The 22,069-nt window shown below is 32.8% G+C and overlaps 1 protein-coding gene across 1 annotated transcript; it reads left to right on the top strand.

The window, feature by feature from the left end:
• The first annotated feature begins 1,275 nt into the window (after positions 1-1,275).
• Positions 1,276-21,589, top strand: LOC106117064 (arrestin homolog). The gene is made up of 10 exons (XM_013311136.1): positions 1,276-1,361; positions 16,843-16,896; positions 16,971-17,135; positions 17,504-17,772; positions 18,122-18,272; positions 18,685-18,746; positions 19,247-19,310; positions 19,677-19,785; positions 20,137-20,278; positions 20,818-21,589. Exons 2-10 carry the CDS (start codon positions 16,865-16,867, stop codon positions 21,366-21,368), a joined length of 1,545 nt encoding a protein of 514 aa, XP_013166590.1. The 5' UTR covers positions 1,276-1,361; positions 16,843-16,864; the 3' UTR covers positions 21,369-21,589.
• Positions 21,590-22,069: the final 480 nt, after the last annotated feature.

Raw genomic sequence — 22,069 nt, 5'->3', positions numbered from 1 at the left:
TTAGCTTCATAAAAAACTCGTATTAATTATTTTTTTCTAGCACAGAGTAGTAAACGATAAGCCGGCGATAAGCAGCCAACGATATAGCTAAAGAAACCTGCAATCAATAAAAAAATATTTGTAAAAAACTAAACTGCTTGCATTTAATAGCTTGACTTTCTGACTGTCATACTCAGCGTAAGTTTTATTAAATTCGAAATTGCGGAACGAAATAATAAAGCCTAAAGCAAAAAGTATATCCAACACGTGCCAACAAAGTCGCCGCTAAAGCAATTGAAACTTAAAGCTATACGGATGTCGAGGAAACTTTGTATTGAGGCGAACGTTCGGTGCATTTTCCATGCGATATAATGCGACCGAGTCATGCTCACCGGTTAAAAGTTTCGATTGGATTTTAACAATTAAAACGGTTTAATTTCTAAAAATATTATAAGAGAGTTATGTAGATTTTGTTTGAATATAGAAGGCTGCTAAGGTAGAAGAAAACCAAAGAAAATATGGATGGATTGTGTGAAAGATATGCGTAAGAAGGGGGTGAATGTAGATATGGCGGCTGATAGAGATGTATGGAGTATACTGCGCCTCCGTAGGGATAAGGGCAAGTTGATGATGATATGGTAGATTTTTTCTCGTATTTTTCCCTACATTTTTTTGTCAACATGTGTACCCTAGGCTTCATTTCCCACCATCGTGAACCCCTACCGGGTTTTCTGTGAATTACAGCAGTCTACCTTGACCGCTGGGATCTGGTTGATAGTGAAGCCTAATAATCCACTCTGGGCTAGTGGTTGACTTGACTTTAGACATCAAGGTCATTGACCCGCACATATTATTTTAAAATGAAGCTTTTTAAAAAGAACAAAAGAAGTAAGTAAATTATTAGTACCTTTTTAACTAATTACTCTTTCTTAACATGACAACTATTCTATTGTTATATATATATTGTATTTTGAAATGGTAATTATTTATAACGAATAGCTACGAGTAAATAACAACAGTTTCAGTCTGGAAAGCCTATGTAGTCGTATAACAAAATTTGGGAACACATAAGTACTTGTTGCACGTATAAACTTTCAGCGTTTGAGGCTTCACTGAATCGTCGTGAGTCGAGCTTTAGTCGCGGTGAAGAGTGGACGTGTGCCAGTTGCTCCGTGATTGAACGCGAATTATAAATATTATATTAAATTATAAGCGATGTGTTCAATTATTTAATTTATATATTTAAAACTTAATTATGATTAATTTCTTAAGTGTTAGTTTTATGTAGTTTATATTTTTGGCTATAAAATAAAAACTATTTAAAAGTGATTTAGTTTTTGTGAAGTGAATAATTGTAAGCTGTTAGAAGATTTTTTTTTCAGGTGAGTTCTATCGCTAATGAACGTTATAAATGGCCTGTGATTTATTGTAACGTTGACAGATACAGAGGCGGAAATACACCGCGGTATGCAAATGGACTTCCGTAATTTATGAATGTTTCCTCTGTTCAATATTGCTTTTTATTTTCATATATTTATAAATATAAAACATTACTTATATCGAATAAATGTTTTTATTGCTCTTAAATCTGAATCTTAAAGAATAAGATATTTCTATATATATTTATTTAGTTGCCAAAAGTACGTCAAATTTTCTTGATACAAAATTATTTTTTAACTTTTATTCCCCATTAAAAATAAATAAAAATTAATTATTTATAAGACTCTACAATTAAAGAAAAGTTACGAATCCATATTTTAATTCACAATTTCGAACTCAGTCACTTTACACTGAAGTACGTTGAAAAGTATCAAAAGGTCATGGTCATTGATAACAAAATCTTTAGTTTTATAAAAATGACTAGCTGTCGCCCGCGACTCCGTCCGCGCGGTTTTAAAAATAGATGTTGGCCGATTCAGATCTACTCAATATGCTCACAAAATTTCATGAGAATCGGTGAAGCCGTTTCGGAGGTGTATGGGAACGAAAATTGTGATATGAGAATTTTATTATAAAATTTTAGACAACAATGTTTCTTCTTACATGTAAAACTGCCCTTAACCGTATTTCAAACTTACTTTATAAATGCGAATGTTTTGATGGATGGATGTTTGTTTGAATGTATCTCTAGAACAGCATAGATTTCGCTGTTTGGCACATATAGAACATTGCCTGCAAGAATGCATAGACTATTATTTAAGATTTTTTTTAAATTCCTACCCAGACAGAGCCGCGGATGACAGCTATTTGAAAATAAAATAACTTTGAATAAAAATATGTAATAAATTAGTAAATTACCAATTAGATTTAAAGCGACGAACCTTTTACTATAAAGTGCTAATCCTATAACGCCCTTACTTTATAACGCCATATTGGTTACGCTAAAATACTTACTGCTGTCTTAATATAGGTGCAGACTAGTGTAGTTCTTTAAAAACTGTCTTCATTTTGAATCTGAATAAACTTTTTATGTCACATACAAACTAGCAAGCGGCCATAGTCATTCGCAATTGCAGATGCGTTGCCTACCTTTAATCGATGGAGGACGTAAAGAAAGCAAATATTTTCCTCGCTTATGCGTCACTTCTCATGAATCACTCAGTAAAGGAAAAACCGTATGATATCTGCTTATTAGCTTATACATCGATGAAGACTTTTGTTTACAACATGTAGTAATTTTTTTATATTACTAGGTGTCGCCCGCGACTCTGTCCGCGTGGAATTAAAAAAAAAATTAATAAGTAGGCTAGTTAGTGTGTGTTCTTCCACTATAATCGATATCTATGCCAAATTTCAGCGAGATCCATACAGCCTTCTGGATATCTTCACTCATTCGTCTATCCATCCATATATCTAAACATTCGCATTTATAATATTAGTAAGTACACCTTTTAATTATTTTATTTTCCTTGATTTAGTAAAAAGACATAGGTAAAAGATTTATTACGGATTAAGATTAAAAAAAAATATTTCAAATGCAATGTCAATTTCATATCTGGCAAGTTGCCAGTGTATTGCAATGGTTATTAATGTTTTGACACGAAACGGAAACTTTATGCTCACATTATACGTTTTTAATGACGCTGTATGAAGTTTTATAACCTCAAACACATAGTACATAATAATGTATTCTTGATTTTACGTACATATGTACATATAAAATGTTATTGTTTAAGAGTTTTAACGTATGAAATAATATTCTTCTCGGATTAGTTTAGATTAGTAATCAAAAATTAACAACTTTAAAATTAATTGGTATAACTTTGTACTATTATTTTAATTGCCGTAGTTTCTTATCAGTAAAACACTAGAATTACATATCGTTTCTACAACATAAATCACGACATAACTCAGAGATAGACAGAGACTACGGACCATTGTTTGGCGTAGTTCTGACACACCCTTTTTCTTTTCTAAATTAAACTTAGTACCTATGTGTTTGTCCAGACTATGTTCTGCAACTTTGCGGAATTTAATCGAGATCAGTTGAAACGTTCTGGATATACCTTCTAACAAACATCTATCCATACATCCAAATTTTCGCATTTTTTTTACGTTTTACAAGCTAGCGCTTGACCACGATCCCACCTGGTGAAGTGGAGATTTGGTCTAAAGATGGTATGCGCTAGCTTAGTAAGTGCCTATTCACTCTACTTTTGAAGGTCCCAATATCATATTTGGACGGAAAAACAGAGGCTGGCAACTTGTTCTAATCCTTTGCGGTACGCACAAGGAACGCATTTATAATATTAGTAAGATCTACGCATAAAAAACCTAGTAGGTTGTTTACCCCAAATAGGTAGAAGTAATGTTTTTTTTAGAATTACTAAACTGAAGTTGTTTTGAAATGTCTAGTTATTCATGCCCACATAATAACACAGATCTGATAATATTTGCTATCATATCCCGTGATAAGTTTTAGAGGTTAGCCGTTATGAACAAACAGAACATTTTCTCTATTTAATATTAAGTAAATATCAAGTGTTTTTGTTTACATACATATTTAACAATAGTTTCTATTTTTAATTTTACCACAAGTACTGCAAACATGAAAAGTTTTATAGTTTCTTTTTCATAGACAATGAGTTTTCTCCGGTGTTGCTATGCAAAATGTACCGGGAAGAATACGAGGAAAGTATTTCGTAATAAAAATACTTTCCATTCATATTTCTGCGGTTGTATGTTAAATGTAGCGTCTACAGAACGCTAGGTTTATTTACGTTGAGACCGAAAACGTGCGAGAAATAACAAAACGTAAAAATCTTTTACTTTGTATAAATAAATTTCCACCAAAAACGTATAGATTTAGAATTACTAGTGACTCACTAAAGTGGTTTTCGTGAAGACGAAAGAGTACATCAGTGATCTTTAACAATTTTTTTAGTTACAATATTTATTTGTTTATTTTTTTTTGTAGACATTACACGAGAAATAATTGTCATATACGAACACTTCTCTTTGTAAGATGAGTCTATAAGATTTCTCTGTCACCATTTATACAAAACATATGTTTGTCTCTGTCTTTTGTAAGAGAAAAAAAGGAATAACAATTAAACACAAGAAAGGACTGTCATTATTGTCATAATGGTCAAAGTACTACAATTAATACGAAGTCACATAGTTTGTTAACGAGAAATTCAAGCTTGCATGAAACATTGTTCTCGTAATTACTAGTTGTCGACTGCTCCGAGTTTTAACCACAAATAATGGTCACCCGTGCATTCGTATTGGTTAACATTCGAATTTGCTGTAGCAGCCAAACATACATACATACATCTTATATATAAAATTCTCGTGTCACAATTTTCGTTCCCATACTCCTCCGAAACGGCCTGACCGATTCTCATGAAATTTTGTGAGCATATTGAGTAGGTCTGAGAATCGGCCAATATCTATTTTTAATCCCGCGCGGACGGAGTCGCGGGCGACAGCTAGTATTTATATAATTGGAGTGTCTGTATGTAATACGAGAACAATAATCTTATTTCATACACGTGACTTATTTGCGTATCTGATATAATTTTTAATTTTTTTCATCTCTTTATATGTATGTCTGTCCGCAAGGCCGCGGTCATATCATAGGCTTTTTAAATTCTGTGATGACGAAGTCGCAGGCGACCACTAGTACCAGATTATCTTTAGGCTTTTAAAACAGCAATAACCATTAAAAATATAGAGATATGTTGAACATCCACAAATCGTAAAATAAAAACATTTTTCAGCGTTTTCTTGTTGTTATCTTCTTTCTAGTTATTTTGTATTGTTATCCGGGAGTCTAAAGAGCTAAATTGCGAGTAAGGTTTCGATCCTATTGTGTATATTCATGCTTATTGATTTTTTTTCTTGAGCGTCGGTGGCTCAGGGGTCAAGCACTTCACTTGCAATCTGCAGGTCCTGGGTTCGAATCCCGCCGTGTACCAATGTGTTATTCGATTTTCGATTTACATATGTACATTTATCCGACGTACTGCACATATCTGAGAAGAAATTCAAAGATATGTGTGAAGTCAACAAACCCGCACTTGGCCAGCGTGGTCGACTATGGCCTAATCACCCTTAACTTAGGGTAGGCTCCGAGCCCCTTGTTGTGGACGTATAATGAGCTGATGATGATTTTTCTTTATTAAACAACTTTCCTATGTATGAATAATCCAGAGAAAAACACTTCACTTATGTAACTCGTATTATAATTTTAGTAAAGTTGACATTCATACGTATTCACGTACCGAAATAACTCGTTACATTTTTAACTTCAATAAAAAGAGTCCTATCAAATTAAACGACCCTTCTGAATAATTTATAAATTTGGTATACCTATAGAAACACTTTGCAATAGTTATTGGACGGAATTTATTTGACATATTTAATCCATTGCTCATCTAATATCATTTTCTAAAATTTAATATTGAAAAGTGTATTATAACTTATAAGTTGCTGAATTTAATCTCAATATCTTATCTTATCTTATATCTTTAAATGAGCAATTCTTATATACATATATTATGTATATTGGAATCTCGGAATCGGCTCCAACGATTTTCATAAAATTTAGTATATAGGGGGTTTCGGGGCGATAAATCGATCTAGCTAGGAATCATTTTAAGAAAATGTCATTTTATTCGTGTTTTATCGATAATCAGCTTAAACATAAAATTAACTTTTTCTATCGGTAAGATCGAAAAATATTATTCATATTTCATCATTTTAATAGTAATTCGTACTTAAATATAATTTCCAAAAAACACAATTTAAAAAAAAAAACCGAGTAAAGCTCGGTGATCCAGGTACTTTATATTAATACGAGTATTTGATTTGTGAAAATTAACTTAATAATAATGCCTTAGGTAAGAAAAAAATCTGTATAATAATTGTCATTCTATTCTTTAATATCTTTGTAATGAGATCGCTTCATTTGTTGACAAAGTCAACACAACAATAGTGTTTTTACAAAGAGAATTTTCTTCATTATATGCATATTATTTTCTCAAGTTATAACAACATCCGCTGACGTGGCTGGATGATTACAAAATATTTACAGTTCTATGTGCTCATATACTAATGTATACAGTACATATATGTATTACATAAGCATTGTGATAGGAATATATAAAGACACTTGCTTGTTGGCATCTTTACCAGGGCAAGCGTTAGGGTAGGGCGCTTGAACAACTGCGTAAGGACGCTGGATAGAGAGGGGTACTACAGAATTACACAGGGAAGTAGTAATGTACCCGGAGCACTAGTAGAGTTCCAACCAGTGCTGATTTTTACAATACTTTTTGGGAAATACAAAGCACATTTAATTCTTATGTTATTTTATGGTTTTCAAAAACGATAGATTATATATTTTGTACGAACGTTTTGAAAATATCAAAAGAATGATAGTTATAAATGAAATATCAAATATTCATTAGTTCTATAACGCTAAAGGGGTTTCGGGACATTTTCAGTTCCAGAGGCGGGCAAAAGGGAATAATTAAACAATGGAACAAGCGAGGGCTGGAAATAAATAAAACACGACCGCGGACAACGACTTGGTACTTATAATTATAATAGTATTATAAGAAGTAATAATAACAATGTATAGTTAATAAAACAACGAAGACGTGCGTTTTCTCAGCAAAAACATTTACAAAAACATAATCCCTATGAATTTCTTAAAAAACCGGAGTTAACAACATTTTTTTAAAATGCCAAATTCACAGATTTATGAAGAATAGTCCAAATCAGATTTGTAAATTATTATTAAATCAAAAGAAATACAAAGAAATGTGATATTCATCATCATCATCATCATCAACCTGCCCTTATCCCTATCGAGGGTCGGCAAAGTATGTACTACTCCCCATGCATCTCTATCAGCCGTCATATCCGAGTCTACCCCCTTCTTACGCATGTCCTCTTTCACACAGTCATTCCATACTTTTTTTGGTCTTCCCCTACCCTTGGAGCCATCCACATTCAATCTCATTACTTTTTTGCTTATATCATCATCATCCCGCCTCATAACATGTCCAAACCACGCTAATCTTTTACTCCTCAATTTCTCGATCACTGGCGCTACTTTCAAACTTCCTCTAATATACACATTTTTAACTTTATCCTTCATTGTCACACCACACATCCATCTTAGCATAAGCATTTCAGCTACATGCAATCTTCTTTCATCCGAAACCTTGGTGGCCCAACATTCAGATCAGTACAATACGACAGGTCTTACGATGGACTTGTAGATCTGTCCCTTAAGTTTCATTGGCATTCTTGGATCACAAGTGATATTGTCATATTTAATTATATTGAAGTATAATATAGTAATAATATGTATTGAAATATTATAATAATTAAATTAAAAGAAATTTAAGATTTTCTGAACCTAACCTAACCAAAGTCAGTGTACTTTTACGACTTAGGTTATCTTTACTAAAGTATAGTTCAACCTTTAGCTCTACATTTAAAAATAGTAAACTCACATAAACCTTTGTTCTGAAAGCACTTTTAATGGGGTAGTAATGGGGTGTGTAATAATGATCCAGTTTATAGCTAATGGCCATCCGACACATGTTTGCGATTTGCTCACTTTTAGTTACACGTCGTTAAAAATGGTGTACCAAATAAAACGATGTTATCAAAATATAATAAAATAACAGTTCAACGAAACACACACACGCTATTCTCGTTAGGTAATTTTTAATTCATTCTTAAGATGGTTAATTTTACAAACTTAAGTATTAAACTTAAAAAAAAACATTTGGTATTTTGATTTTGTTTTTAAACTACAGTGTTTTAGATGTTCTGAACATTTTTTTATTACAACAAACGACATCTACAGACTTAGTCCGTACTCTTTAGGGTTCCGTACCTCGAAAAGAAAAATTCCGTCTTTTTAGAATCCCTTTGTCCGTCCGTCTGTCTGTCAAGATCCTTTTTTCAATAAAATATTAATAGTGATTTTTACAATAAAATATTCCAAATTTATCTTTAAGTTTGTACAAAAAATATTTCTATCTGAACGTGGAAACGTTCTGAACATTTTATTTTAAGCTAACTGCAAATCCGGTTCGTTGGCATAAAATACTAAATGGGTTTTAGGCGCACTGTAAATATATCAGTGGAGTTATTACGTGCAGTTTTCCATTTGTAAAGTTAAATTATAAATGCACCGGAAGTCAATGCTAGTTTATTTAATGCCTAACATTGATGTGAATTATGATATGAACTTTCTAAAGGATCATTATAATAAAAGATTTACTACAAATTAGAATACAGTAGCTTTGTTTAAATTGTATTGAATTCGAAGACCTGAGTGATGTTTCATCATCATCGGAATATATAGTTAGGCAATCCTAAGGCAATAGTCAACCACGCTAGCACAGTTTGAGTTGATTTTACACATATCTTTTAATTTCTTTGTCGATATGTGCACTATATTTTTCTTTGCCGTTTTAACTTCAGATAAATGTACATACGTAAATCGAAAGACACATTGGTATCTGATGGAATTGATCACAGGACCTGTAGATTATAAGTCGAGTGTTTAATTTCTGAGCCATCGACGCTCTCGTGGTGTACAAATTATAATTTTTACTGTTAAAATCTGTTCTTTATTTAACTAGTTAATAATATTATTTTTTGTGCAGTATTTTACTAAAGTTAATAAAAATTTTACATATCCATTGATTCTAACTTGCTTTTCGCAATATCAGATGTCGGCAACTTTTTTATCTTATACGTGCTCCAAATTTTCAGGTCGGGTTTTTTATTGTAACCAATATAGCCTTAATGGTGATCTTACATCGGATTTCGTTCTGTCAGATTTCAAAGAAATTAACTTTATTAGAAAGACTTTATTGCGCTTCATTTGTTTAAGAGGGTCTTATTTAAAAAAAAAACTCGATTCATTTTTGTTTCTTCATGTTCTATAAACATGCATCTTTGTTGATTAAATAAATTATATATATTAAATACTTAATTAGATCTTTAAAAACAATTCGTTCAAGTATTGTTTCAAATTATATGTTCAAGATAAACTCCAAAACTACTTTTTGATATTTAAGTTATCCGTACGAAGTCGGATCGCAGTATATATATTTTCCAACGATATGTTTACACTACACTACAATATAGTTAACAATATAATATTGTGCGATAAAATAAGCTTATAGCTAACAAAATTTTAGTACGAAACTGTGTTCATGAGTAAGTTCTATTATTGTTATAATTAACAAGGTTGTTTATTTATGTTCCTGCGCAGCTCTAGTTAACTGCGACATTAATTTTTATTATGTTTTCTTTTAAATTATAGTCTCATACACGCCTTTTTAATGAAGTTTTTGAAAACACTTAACCATCTTTAAAGTAACATTACTGATAAGTGTTTGTGAAAACCCAAGTACTACAAAGAAAGAACTATTTTTGGATACAAACTGCTATCCTTCACTTTATACTTTTATCTTTTTGGGCTTGAATTTTGGTAAATCCATTCTAATAGTCTCATCTTCTATGTAAAATTTAAAATTATCATAAGTATATATCTGGTAGTCTGTTGGGCGTTGGCCTGGTTATCCATCAGACAGGGTGTCGCCCTGGGTCGCGGACGAGAGCGAAAGCGTGCCCGTGGCCCCGTCTCGATGCGTTGGAGGAACAGAGATGTTTAATGGGTATGCCTCCGCTATGGAGGAGAATCCCACATAACTACCTCGTCCCCCTCGGGGCGCGGAGTATGCATAAAGCATTCCTCTCTGGGAAAAAATCACCCACCTGGGTATCACCCTAGTTTGGACACGAGTCCCCTGTCCATGGGCGAAGAACAATAAAGTTATTTTAGAGTTTAAAGTTATTTATGATGTTAATTACTAGCAGAAATCTTGTGAAAAACAGATCCTTAGGATTATTATTTTCTGTTGTTATCAGTTAGTCAGTAACTTTATTATGAACTTCATAAAATTTCATTCTTTATTCTTACTTTAAGTTATAAATAAAATTATGTAAGTATTTTTTGTAACTCATTAAATTACCTTCATAAACATTCAATAAGCTTCGCAAAGCATGAAGTTCTAATGAAAACGAAAGCTTCTTGCGTTAGACAGAGTAATTAAGTTGCGTGAGGCCTTGCTCTTACAACCCAAGCATTAGTTATTAATAACAGCAAAGGTCATGTTACGTTGTAAAGTTAGATAATAGGATGTAGACATAATGAAAGTAATTTTGAAGTTCCTGATAATTGTATCTTATTAATATTATAATTGCGAAAGTTTAGATGGATGGATGAGTAAAAGCTTGTAAGAAGGTATCTCTAGAACGGCTGCATGGATCTCGCTGAAATTTGGCACAGATGTAGAACATATACCGGAAAAACACACAGGCTACTAATTAAGTTTTATTTTAATTCCGCGCGGACGAAGTGAATATGAAAAGATCATTTAAACTTATTGTAGTTAATTGAGTAAAATAATTTTGAAGCGTATTCTTCTGCAAATAACACAAATTTGTTATTTGTATGTATATGTATATAAATACTCATTTAAATCAGTTGTTCATAATAAATAGTAACACGACAAAATGTAAACAATACTTTTGCTATTTCTACATATCAAGGTGAAAGCTTCTTTATTTAACCAGCGTTAAGAATCAAATAGTATGAAGATATATCAGCGAATGAAAATACACAATTCTGGCTCTCGTTCGCGTAAATATATGAATTCGAGTTTGTAATGAAATCCTATAAATTTGGTATAACACTGTGTACGTACAGAATTAAAAGATTGAGGGTGTCACATAATTTTGTCGCTTAATTTGAGCTCCGTTCCACTCAGACAGGAATTATGTAAATAATTTCCGCTCTGGTGAATAATCGCTTTTATATTGAAACACACGAACGAATTTCTTATGTGTCATGAATGCTTTATGTGTTTACGTATTTACTTTTTGTAAAATTATTATACTGAGTTGTTTTTTTGTTTTTAACAAATGGTGAATGATATATTCTTTTACTAAGGTCAGTCAACAATTTATTTTTATTTATTTTTTTATTATTGCTTATTTGTGCCCGCGTATTCCGGTCAAACTCTTTATAAATGTACCACCACGAACGTCTCCATGGATTCGACAACTAATTGGAAAAAATATTTATAAATACTTCGAAATTAAAAAGTGCCTACAATCCTTAGTGACATACGTAGATATCTGAAAAACGACTGGTTACTTTTAAAAATACTAGTTTAACCACACTTCGTGAGCATCCGCCTTAGAATAAAAAATAAATACGAAATACGATACGTACTACGTATCATTTCTCTATAACATGGTTAGCTGTAAGAGAACTCTTTTAGAGTCAAGCCCACCAGTACATCACCGCATTTCTATGCATTGCGTACAAATCTTTAATCATCATCATCAGCTCACTATACGTCCCAGCGAGGGTGAGCTACGTTAAGGGTGATAATGCCATAGTCAACCACGCTGGCCAAGTGCGGGTTGGTTGACTTCACTCATATCTTTGAATTTCTTCTCAGATATGTGCAGGTTACATCACGATGTTTTCCTTCACCGTAAGAACGTCGAATAACTTTAATAAATAAAATAAATTACTTAACGAGCCTACCCTTGATTACCACTAAATTTGGTGGAATTTATAAATAATTCATACGTTTTTAGGGTTCCGTACCTCATAGGAAATAAACAGAACCTTATAGGATCGCTTTGTTGTCCGTCCGTCTGTCTGTCAAGAACCTTTTTTTTGTATAATTTGAATTGAATATAATATATTCAGTATACTTGTCAACGTTTATTTCAATGTAAATAATTAATAATTTAAAGTATTTTGTTATTATAAGGTTATTTATGTTTGTTATAACTCAAAACATCTAGATCCGTATTAATATTTATATTTACAAATTAAGTTTCCGCAGTAGCAGTGAGTTAATTGTTTATTATGTTTAAATTACAATAATTTTATACAATGAATGGAATGGTTTTAATTTAAAACACGTACATTTATATCATCTGTTGCCAGTGACTTTGTTTGCATGAAAAAAAAAAACAAATTAAAAAGATATCTTTATTTAGAAAAACAAAAGACGACTATCGTAGAATAGCCTTACATTTCGGAGTTTATTTTTTAGTTTTCGATCTCGTGGTTGGCCAAATGTTTTACTTCGAATATTATTTAAATTCCAACCGTTACCCGCGGCTTTATCGGCGCAGAATTTAAAACGAAAAAAGTAGAATATAATATGCCCGCCATGCCGGAGATTACCCGGAACAAACGCGGCCTCGCGGACAGACAAACAGAAATTTATAAATTGGTTTGTAACATCGATATATTCATGTCTTTTTCCTTCTTCATATATACTTAGAAGGTTAGAAAGCTTTACTTCACATCCTTTGATTCGTGGAAATTCACAAACATACGTCTAAGTATAAAATTCTGATAATCATTAAATCTTCAGTAGATATGTGGCATAATTTATTGCGCGCTCGGACGATGAACTGTCTCGGCCTAATATTCATGGGTACTAAACATTTATTATTTAGATCGCCCTGATTCGGTGAATGTTAATTGCCTACGTCAGCATCAGAGTAAAATTGGGGCAATTGTGGTCGAATCATGCTCTGGCATAGGTTGCGGTGTCACGTAACATATGTATACTGAGTTTGTAATATATCAAGTAACATTATATACCAAACTTCATGATATTCATTTAGTAAAATGTGGCAAGCTAGCTACTTAATTTCTCCAAAAAGTCGAAAGCAGATGCGTTGCCTAAATGTGCTCACAGATAATATTTCCAAACTACGTCCTTTCCTCCCACCAAATCCATTTTCCTTTCCCAATCACTCCTTATACAATGGTGGGAAGAGAATTAGAGAATTAATTACGTGTGGTTTTTTAATTTATAGAGGTAGAGGTAACCTACAGAATAAGCTAAATTTGGCAAAGGGGTCGATAAATCGCTTTAAGTAGCAATTATTGGGAAGGGAATGAATCACGAATTACCGAACATTTACGGGAACACGATTGACCTTAATTCCCTAAAAACATTTTTAGTCTATGTTTCCACTGGCAACACATCTACAAAATATTTCTATTCTTCTTATTTACTTAAAAAATTGTTTACTATTTTTAGGCGGTATTAGTTAGAATCATTTGGCGCGAATGACGTGCTTTCGTTACAAAGTCTGGTACACAATGATTAGTGAGGGGTCATAAACGTCAACTTTTAGTAAGACTAGTGTTGTGCCAGTACACCAGCACAGTGTGAGTGTGTGTGTAACTCACTTACTTATAGCAAATAGAAATTAATTCGAATTTAAAATAAACTAGGTGTTGCCCGAAACTGCGTTCACGCGAAATAAAAAAAGACTATTATATTATTCAAACTTTCGTGAGACATTATACTAAACTGATATATAAACACGGCTAAACACTCACGTATATTTGTCCGGTGGCGGCACCGACTAGTTTCGAGCCCATCGGGGGCCCTTCATCAGGATGAGTGGTACTGGTATACAGTATGGGCTCGAAACTAGTCGGTGCCGCCACCGGACGAATATACGTGAGTGTTTAGCCGTGTTTATATATCAGTTTAAAAAAAAAACTAATTTAGTAGTAGTAGTAGTAGTATAATTCTAGACTGTGTTCTATATACGAAATAAAACAATATCCATGAAGTTGTTCTCGATATACCTTCTAACAATTCACCTAAACATAGAAACATTCGCATTATAATATTAGTAACATTAAATTTTATTTCCACATTTTCAAAGACTAATATTCGTTTACATATGTTTTTGTTGTTCATATTACCTAATTAACATTTATCATGTATCAGTTTGATTTAGATAGTCCATTAATTAGCCAGCTCTTGCCAACTCTGACATCTGTTTGAGTCAGATATTTATAGCCAGAGTGTTATGAGCATATGAGATGAATTCTAACAACATTGATCATCATTTAGCTGTTCTAAAATAGATTAATGTCTTGTGAATATTTGTTATGTTTTGTAATTTAAATTGGACACATTATTGAGTACCTTTTTAGTGGAAAACATTTTTTTTTACATTATAAGGTGGCAAACGAGTAAGTGGCCACCTGAAATCGCTGAAATAGCGAAGTAACCGTTGCCGATAGATATACGCAATTGCATATGCGGAGAAGAGGTTGCACAGAAAGAAAATATTTTCCCCTTCCATGCATCTTCTCCTCCGGAAAGTCCACTTCCATTTCCCATCCTTTGAGAAAAAGGGTGGGAAGGGAAAGATGACTAAATTAGGCCTGTAAAACATTCATCTTTTGTGTGAAAAACAATAGAAAATCGGAGTAATTTAAAAGTGTGAACAGAAAATAAAAAGGTAATGGAAGTTTATAATCTTACATATAAAATTCTCGTGTCACAATGTTAGTTACCATTCTCCTCCGAAACGGCTATGATGAAGCTAGTCTGGATATAGATTTTTGTGATAATAAAATTATTATTTAAATCGATAAAAATGACAATAATCAAAATTATAAAATACATAAAAAAATCCTTTTTGACTTTAAATTTTAACAGTTTGTATTAAAATTTAATTAATCTAACAAAAATAAATCTAATAAAGTTTGTGAAATTGTAAAATACAGTATCTAATTAATTCGTAATCGTCTGAGTTACTCGAATATTTTTTGAACAATAGAATTGAGTTCTTTTGTACTCGACTCGAATATAAACCACCTTTTCTAATATTCATAAGGACTGATATTAATTACAATTCAGATATAAGGCGTTGTATATATTATGTATAATATAATACTATGTATGTAAGAGCGTCGGTGGCTCAGTGGTCAAGCACTTTACTTGCAATCTGCAGGTCAGGGGTTGGGCCGCGGACGAGAGCGAAAGCGTGCCCGTGGTCCCGTCCCGATGCGTTGGAGGAACAAAGGGGTTTAGTGGGTATGCCTCCGCTATGGAGGAGAATCCCACATAACTACCGCGTCCCCCCGGGGCGCGGAGTATGCATAAAGCGATCCCATCTGAAAAAAAAAAGGTCAGGGGTTCGAAGCCCGCCATGTACCAATGTGTTTTTTGATTTCCGATTGACATATGTTCATTTATCCGACGTTCTTACGGTGAAGGAAAACATCGTGATGCAACCTTCACATATCTGAGAAGAAATTCAAAGATATGTGTAAAGTCAACCAACCCGCACTTGGCCAGCGTGGTTGACTATGGCCTAATCACCTTAACTTAGGGTAGAGCCCCTCAGTGTGGATGTACAGTGAGCTGATGATGATGATGATAATGATGTGTTATGTATTATCTTTTGAATAATCTAGAAGTATATAGTTATACGAACTAAAGTAATGTTAATCTAGACTTAATAAAGACTAGAAATAAAATTCAATAATGTCTTGTGACTTTAATCGTAATATTTCAAAGAAAAAATACGATCAAGTGCGAGTCGGACTCACGCATCGAGTGTTCCGTACAAAACTGTAGGTAAATAGGTTTTGGTTTTCTCAATTTTTCCTTTACTTTTTTCGAAATTAAAAAAAAAATCAAAATTACTTAATATTTTCTATATGTGGGCCAAATTTCATCGAGATCTGTTCCTGTCTGAGATACCTTCAAACATCCATCCATCATTCTAAACATTTGCATTTATAATATTAGTAAGATATAAGATGTTGCTTCGTACCAAATTTCAAGATTTTAAGTTCACGAGAAGTCGCCTGTAAGTTTTGCTTCACTTGCGAGTGTCGATTTGCGCCAAAAGGATAGACAGACGGTCGGATAACAAGGTGATCCTATAACGTTTCTTTTTTTCCCTTCGAGGTACAGAAACCTAAAAATAATGTCTAATTTCAATATAATCAAAACTTATATTGAAAGTGTCAAACTCAGTCAAGAAATTGTAATTTAACGGACACAATTACAAATTAGTGAATTAATTAACAATTTGTTAAAATTAGGTTTCGTCGCTCAGCAACTTGGAAGATGTCCAAGAAAACAAATTTATCTTAATCACATCCTGTGATCGCATTTTATAAAATAGGTGTTCATGTTTTAAAAAGCGATGACTAACTTCGAACGATTTAACGGTTTTATGGTATACGATAATATATGTAAAATTATAATAAACTAACTGTCGCCCATGACCCCGTTTGCGCTGAATTAAAAACAAACACAATTAGTAGCCTATATTTTCTTCCAGACTTTGTTCTACATGTGTGCCAAATTTCGTCAAAATCCGTTGATCCGTTCCGGACATACCTTCAAACAAACATCCATGCATCCATCTATTCGTTCATTCATATAAACATTCGCATTTATAATATTATATATTATATTATTATTGTCTTATTAACGGGCATTTTCATTGTTTCAGGTAAACGGAAAATTAACTCAATATGACGACTGACAACGCACTTAATTCTCAACGGTAAATTAAAAAAAAAAAGAATTTAAATTTACCACTAATTGAAATAATTTTAAAATCTTTTATCGTATTCACAGAGTGTTTAAAAAATCATCACCAAATAATAAATTAACGCTGTATTTGGCTTCCCGCGATTTGGTCGTGGAGAATGGTTATATTGACAAGATCCAAGGAGTTTTGCACGTGGAGCCTGAGTGTTTGGAAAACAAGAAATTGTTCGGACAAGTCACGTTAACCTTTCGGTAAGTTTTTTTTTATCCAAACATTTTAATACCAACCTTGATCTGTCAAAAATCGGAAAAAGTACTTTTAACAAAAAAAAAATCGCGCAAATATTCATTGAAATCGAAGATTAACAAATTAAATATTTAAATAATCATAATCAATTGTTATAAGTTCGAAGAGTTCGAAGCTTCCCATAAGGTAGGTGTGACTAGGCCATAGTCAACCACGGCGTCCCAGTGCTGGTTGGTTGACTTCACACATATCTTTGAATTTCTCCTTAGATATGTGCATGTGATATTTTCCTTCGCCGTAAGAATGTCAGATGAAGTCGGAATTCAATCATACCTAATACCTCTAGTCTTTAAAAATGTTAATGTTTTTTTAGCTATGGCAGAGAAGATGAAGAAGTGATGGGACTAAAGTTCTGCAATGAAGCCATAATGAGCATGGTTCAAATCTGGCCGATACGTTGCAGTCACGACAGAGAACCGAATTCTCCGCTACAAGAGGCGTTGATAAAACGTTTGGGAGCGAATGCGTTCCCATTCCATTTGGAACTGACGCCACTGGCGCCACCTAGCGTGCAGCTGGTGCCAGCAAAACAGTACCACGGTGCGCCTATAGGCACCTCATACGATGTACGAGCATATTTAGGTAAGAATCATTATTAACCTGATATATAGAATAGTTATAGATTATTCGTTAAGTTACGTTCATCTTAGTTTCTTGAATATATATTATACTTGAAAAATCTTACTTTAACTTCCGGTTATCTTAACAAATAACGTAATTACCAATTTTGACTATCATGTAATTGTTAAAGAGTTTATTTTCGGTGGAATTTTCGTTTGAAAACTTTGTTATTACAGTGCCATCTTTTTGCAATGATGGGCAACCATCGAGAGTAACTTACGCTCTCGAAAAAGCGGCTTCGAAAACTTTATTATATCTAAACATAATCGAAAAGTCTGTATATATATCTAAAGAAAGTATTTTGCCGTAGCCGAGAGAGCAGATGAGAAGATATCCAGGCGTAGTACGGTGCGTATGGGCATCCGAGTGCTGCAGGGGCCGGGACGCGTTCCCCCCGCTGTCCTGCCCCACTCCCCGCACCACAACACGCTCAGCGCATTGGCACATCATAATGTACTCAGGTAACAGAAAATAATGAGATGTATTTTGTACTATTATATTGTTTAATATAATAGTAAGGAATTGTTATTACTAGTAGATTCAAATTAATAATAAAATATTTCTATTGTTTATTTAAAAATAAAAAAATACTGATCAATATATTCGATATTTAAATTTGAATAAATAATTCAGGGATATAGATGGCCAGTCCTATCTATGGTTGAAAGTGTTAAATAATTTAAATTAAAATAAAAAAAAACCCTTTCATAAAATGTTGACGTTTAAAAGGCAGCGTAATTTTATTTGAATGAACTCTTATAACTTATTTAAGTTGAAGCTAAGTTAATAGAACTCAAATGCTGCTTGATTAAGAATTTATTCAACACGAATTCTACGTAAACGCAAATAAATGTACGATTTTTTTGCTTACAGACTTAAAAATAAAACAAAAATGGAATCAGATGAAAATTCACGAGGAAGAAAAAAAGAAATCGGTGAGTAATATTATTTTTTACAGAAAAATTAAATGGCGTATAAATATTTAGGATATAAAGGCGTTTTTCGACTGACACATTTGGAAAAAAATGTTATCTCACAAATTGCATTTGAAAAAATAGAGACAGCGATATACTTAATATAGCTTAACGTGTGTATTTGTGTGTGTCTGTGTGTATGGGTGAATGTATGTACGTGTTTGTGTAGATGTGTGTGTATGAGTGTGTATGTGTGTGTATCGTTAGCTTATATATGTTACAACATGGAGTTCAGACCCAACATATGGAGTGACTAGACCATAGTCAATCACACTGGCACATGTAACAACGCGATATGATGTTACAGTCAACAATGTGAAACTTGCCAAATGAAACTATTATTGTGAATGTTTAAAAATAACACATAATAAAATTCATCCTACGATTTGCTAAATATACTTTAACGTTCGCTCTTTTGTGTTTAATTTGTCTGTGGTATAAAAAATTTTGTTTTGTTGCAGAGAGCTTGGAACAGGCGGCGCCGCGGGCGACTGTTGAAAAGCCGTTTTTATTATCTGATGGCAGGTGAGGTTTATAAATATAAAATTGCACTTTATTTTTTTAGGTAACGCTAATATAAATCCGTCTTTCTTAATTGGATGTTTGTTTTTTAATGTATTTTTAGTGTGGCCTATGACGTTGTTTGTTTCTTATCTGTTAACTCTACATTGCTTAAATTAAAAAAATATATATTATTTTACAATAACAAATAAAGAAGTATTACAAAATGAAATAAACAAAATATAAAGTTACAATCACGAATGCAAAAAGGATCAGCAAAAATGTATTCCACTCGGCAGTGAAACCAAACACCAAGAAAGTTAACAAGAAAAAAAGTATAACAGACCAGTATTATAACTTATAATTAACGTACTTGAGGTAACTTTCTAGGGTGGAGCTCGAGGGATGGTTAGATAAAGCAACTTATTCTCACGGTGAATCTATACACGTTACTATCGTTGTGTCCAATCATTCATCGAAAACTGTGAGACGGATCAAGGTACTGCCATTAATGATATTAATGAATCCTAGATTTAACTATTCATTAGATTCTTTGTTAGTTTATTGTTAAATATAGTACATGATTTTGTGTTAATATTATCAATAAATTAAGAGATGATATAAAAATGGCTAAACACGTATATTCGTCCGGTAACGGCACCATCTAGTTTCGAGCCCATCGGGGGCCCTCCATCAGGACCGTTCAGGACCATCGTTACCGGACGAATATACGTGAGTGTTTAGCCATTTTTATATCAGTTTAGTATAATGTCTCACGAAAGTTTGAATAGTTTAAATTAAAAGATGTTTAAGATGGAAAGCAATGATTCAAATTCATATCGTCTTTTAGGTTCTTGCTATTCAACACGTGGATGTGTGCATGTTTTCGAATGGGAAATTCAAAAATGTCGTAGCCTTAGTCAAAGGACCAGATACTCCTGTTGCGCCTGGTGAAATATTCACAGACAGTTACAATATAACACCGCATAGAGGTAAGGATATTTTATGTTGTTTGTTCTCTAAGTATCAAACTAAAATTATAAATGTGAATTTTTGGATGGATGGAGGTTTGTTTGTGTCTCTCTTAAAAGGCTGAACGGATCTTGCTACAATTTGGCATAGATGTAGAATATAGTCGATAAGAACATATGCAATTAAGTAGCTTACTAACATTAAAAATATATAGACTTGACTAAACGTTCATATTTGAGACCAAAATCTCTGTACGTAACATATCATTACCTCATTATCATAGACAAAACAGAGATAGCAATATGCTTTACCGGGTTTTTTGGTCTCAGACACAAAAGATAAGTTAAATAGCGAACTATTAAGGAAATTATTATCGTTAAACCATCGACAATTTTTTAAAGATCAAGACAAAGACAAAGTGCATTCGTTCCGAAACAATTCCATAGCGAACCTCAAAATTGTATGGACGCACGACAATCGAAAGTTTTATACGTTTTTGAAGTTCGTTGTGGAATCACTGCGAAGCGAATGTACTTTGTCTTACCCCCATTTGTTTTAGGTGTAACTAAAAACTGGATTGCTCTCGAAGATTCTTATTCGAAATCAGGTGCAAGCCTCGCATCTACAGTATTATGCAACTCAGACTCACCTGACGATCGCAATGTGTTTGCTATTTATGTCTCCTATTATGTGAAAGTCAAATTGACTTTTAGCGCCATGGGAGGAGATCTATCTCTTAAACTTCCTTTCACATTAACTCACTCATGCATAAACGAAGCACCAACAGACAGTGTTATAGAGGAAGCTACTCATAAAATGATATTAGAAGGAAAAGAAAATAGCGACGAAGAAGAGAGCAAAGCTGAAACAGAAAATGATAAACAAAATAATAACGGACATGATGGTGTTAAACAAGAAACAGCATTCGGTGATGATGGAGAAATTAAATCACCAGAAGATCATAAATGTATAGCCGATGTTCTAGTCAATATTGAAAATAAAATAACTGATAGACCAAAGAAATTTGAAGGACAAAATGTTGTTCGGAATGTTAAACCGAATGAGGAGGAATTGGATTTGATCGTGAAGTATCCTTGTTCGGACACGTGATCCGACGATGTTAATATAAAACAAGTTAACAAGACTGATCAATCGAACGAAGTGAAAGCACCGGATATTATAAAACAATTTAAAATTGACGACCAAGTGCATAAATCTGGGTTTGCTGAGAATCTGAAAAGAGCCGTTTGCTGTATCGACCGTCGACGACAGTCATAATGTTAATTGGAGTTTAATTTTAATCCTTGTAAATCTGGATACTTTAAATGACATTGATTGATACTTTAATTAATATGCATTATTATAACTATAAAAAGCATTTATAAAACTTGTTTAACGTTAAACGTTAGTTTACAAATCTAAGTCTCTATTAAACTTTTATTAACTTTGCATTAATTCAAAATGTAATTGATTACAAAAAAAATTTCGAAGTAAATTTTGATGAAATAGTCAAAGGTCTTTTCTTAAAGCCTTGATATTTTTCTACTAAAACAGCGTCGAAGATTTGTTGGTGTTTACAAGTTTCATATCTAGTCAATAAGTTTCTATAGCCGTGTTAAGAAATAAATTTAAGTACTTTATCGTATCAAGACTTGCTGGTCGCTGTATTCACGGTGACGTAATATTAAGCCTGAAGTTACGCTTACTAAATTATAAAGTTATTAGACTCATCTCATTGATTAATAAATATTGTATTAAAATGCAAGAAATTAAATATTATATATAATTATATATTTTAAATGCAATCTGTT

The sequence above is a fragment of the Papilio xuthus genome, unplaced genomic scaffold (assembly GCF_000836235.2).
Source record: "Papilio xuthus unplaced genomic scaffold, Pxut_1.1 DF827680.1, whole genome shotgun sequence".
Taxonomy (NCBI): Eukaryota; Metazoa; Arthropoda; class Insecta; order Lepidoptera; family Papilionidae; genus Papilio; species Papilio xuthus.
Note: the sequence above shows the minus strand (reverse complement) of the source record. Positions and strands in the feature narration are given on the sequence as shown.

Coding starts and splice junctions, on each gene's coding strand:
- LOC106117064 (XM_013311136.1), top strand. CDS start 16,865: ATGACGACTGACAACGCACTTAATTCTCAACG. Junction 16,897..16,970: donor AACGCACTTAATTCTCAACG/GTAAATTAAAAA, acceptor TCGTATTCACAG/AGTGTTTAAAAAATCATCAC. Junction 19,311..19,676: donor TTTTTATTATCTGATGGCAG/GTGAGGTTTATA, acceptor GTAACTTTCTAG/GGTGGAGCTCGAGGGATGGT.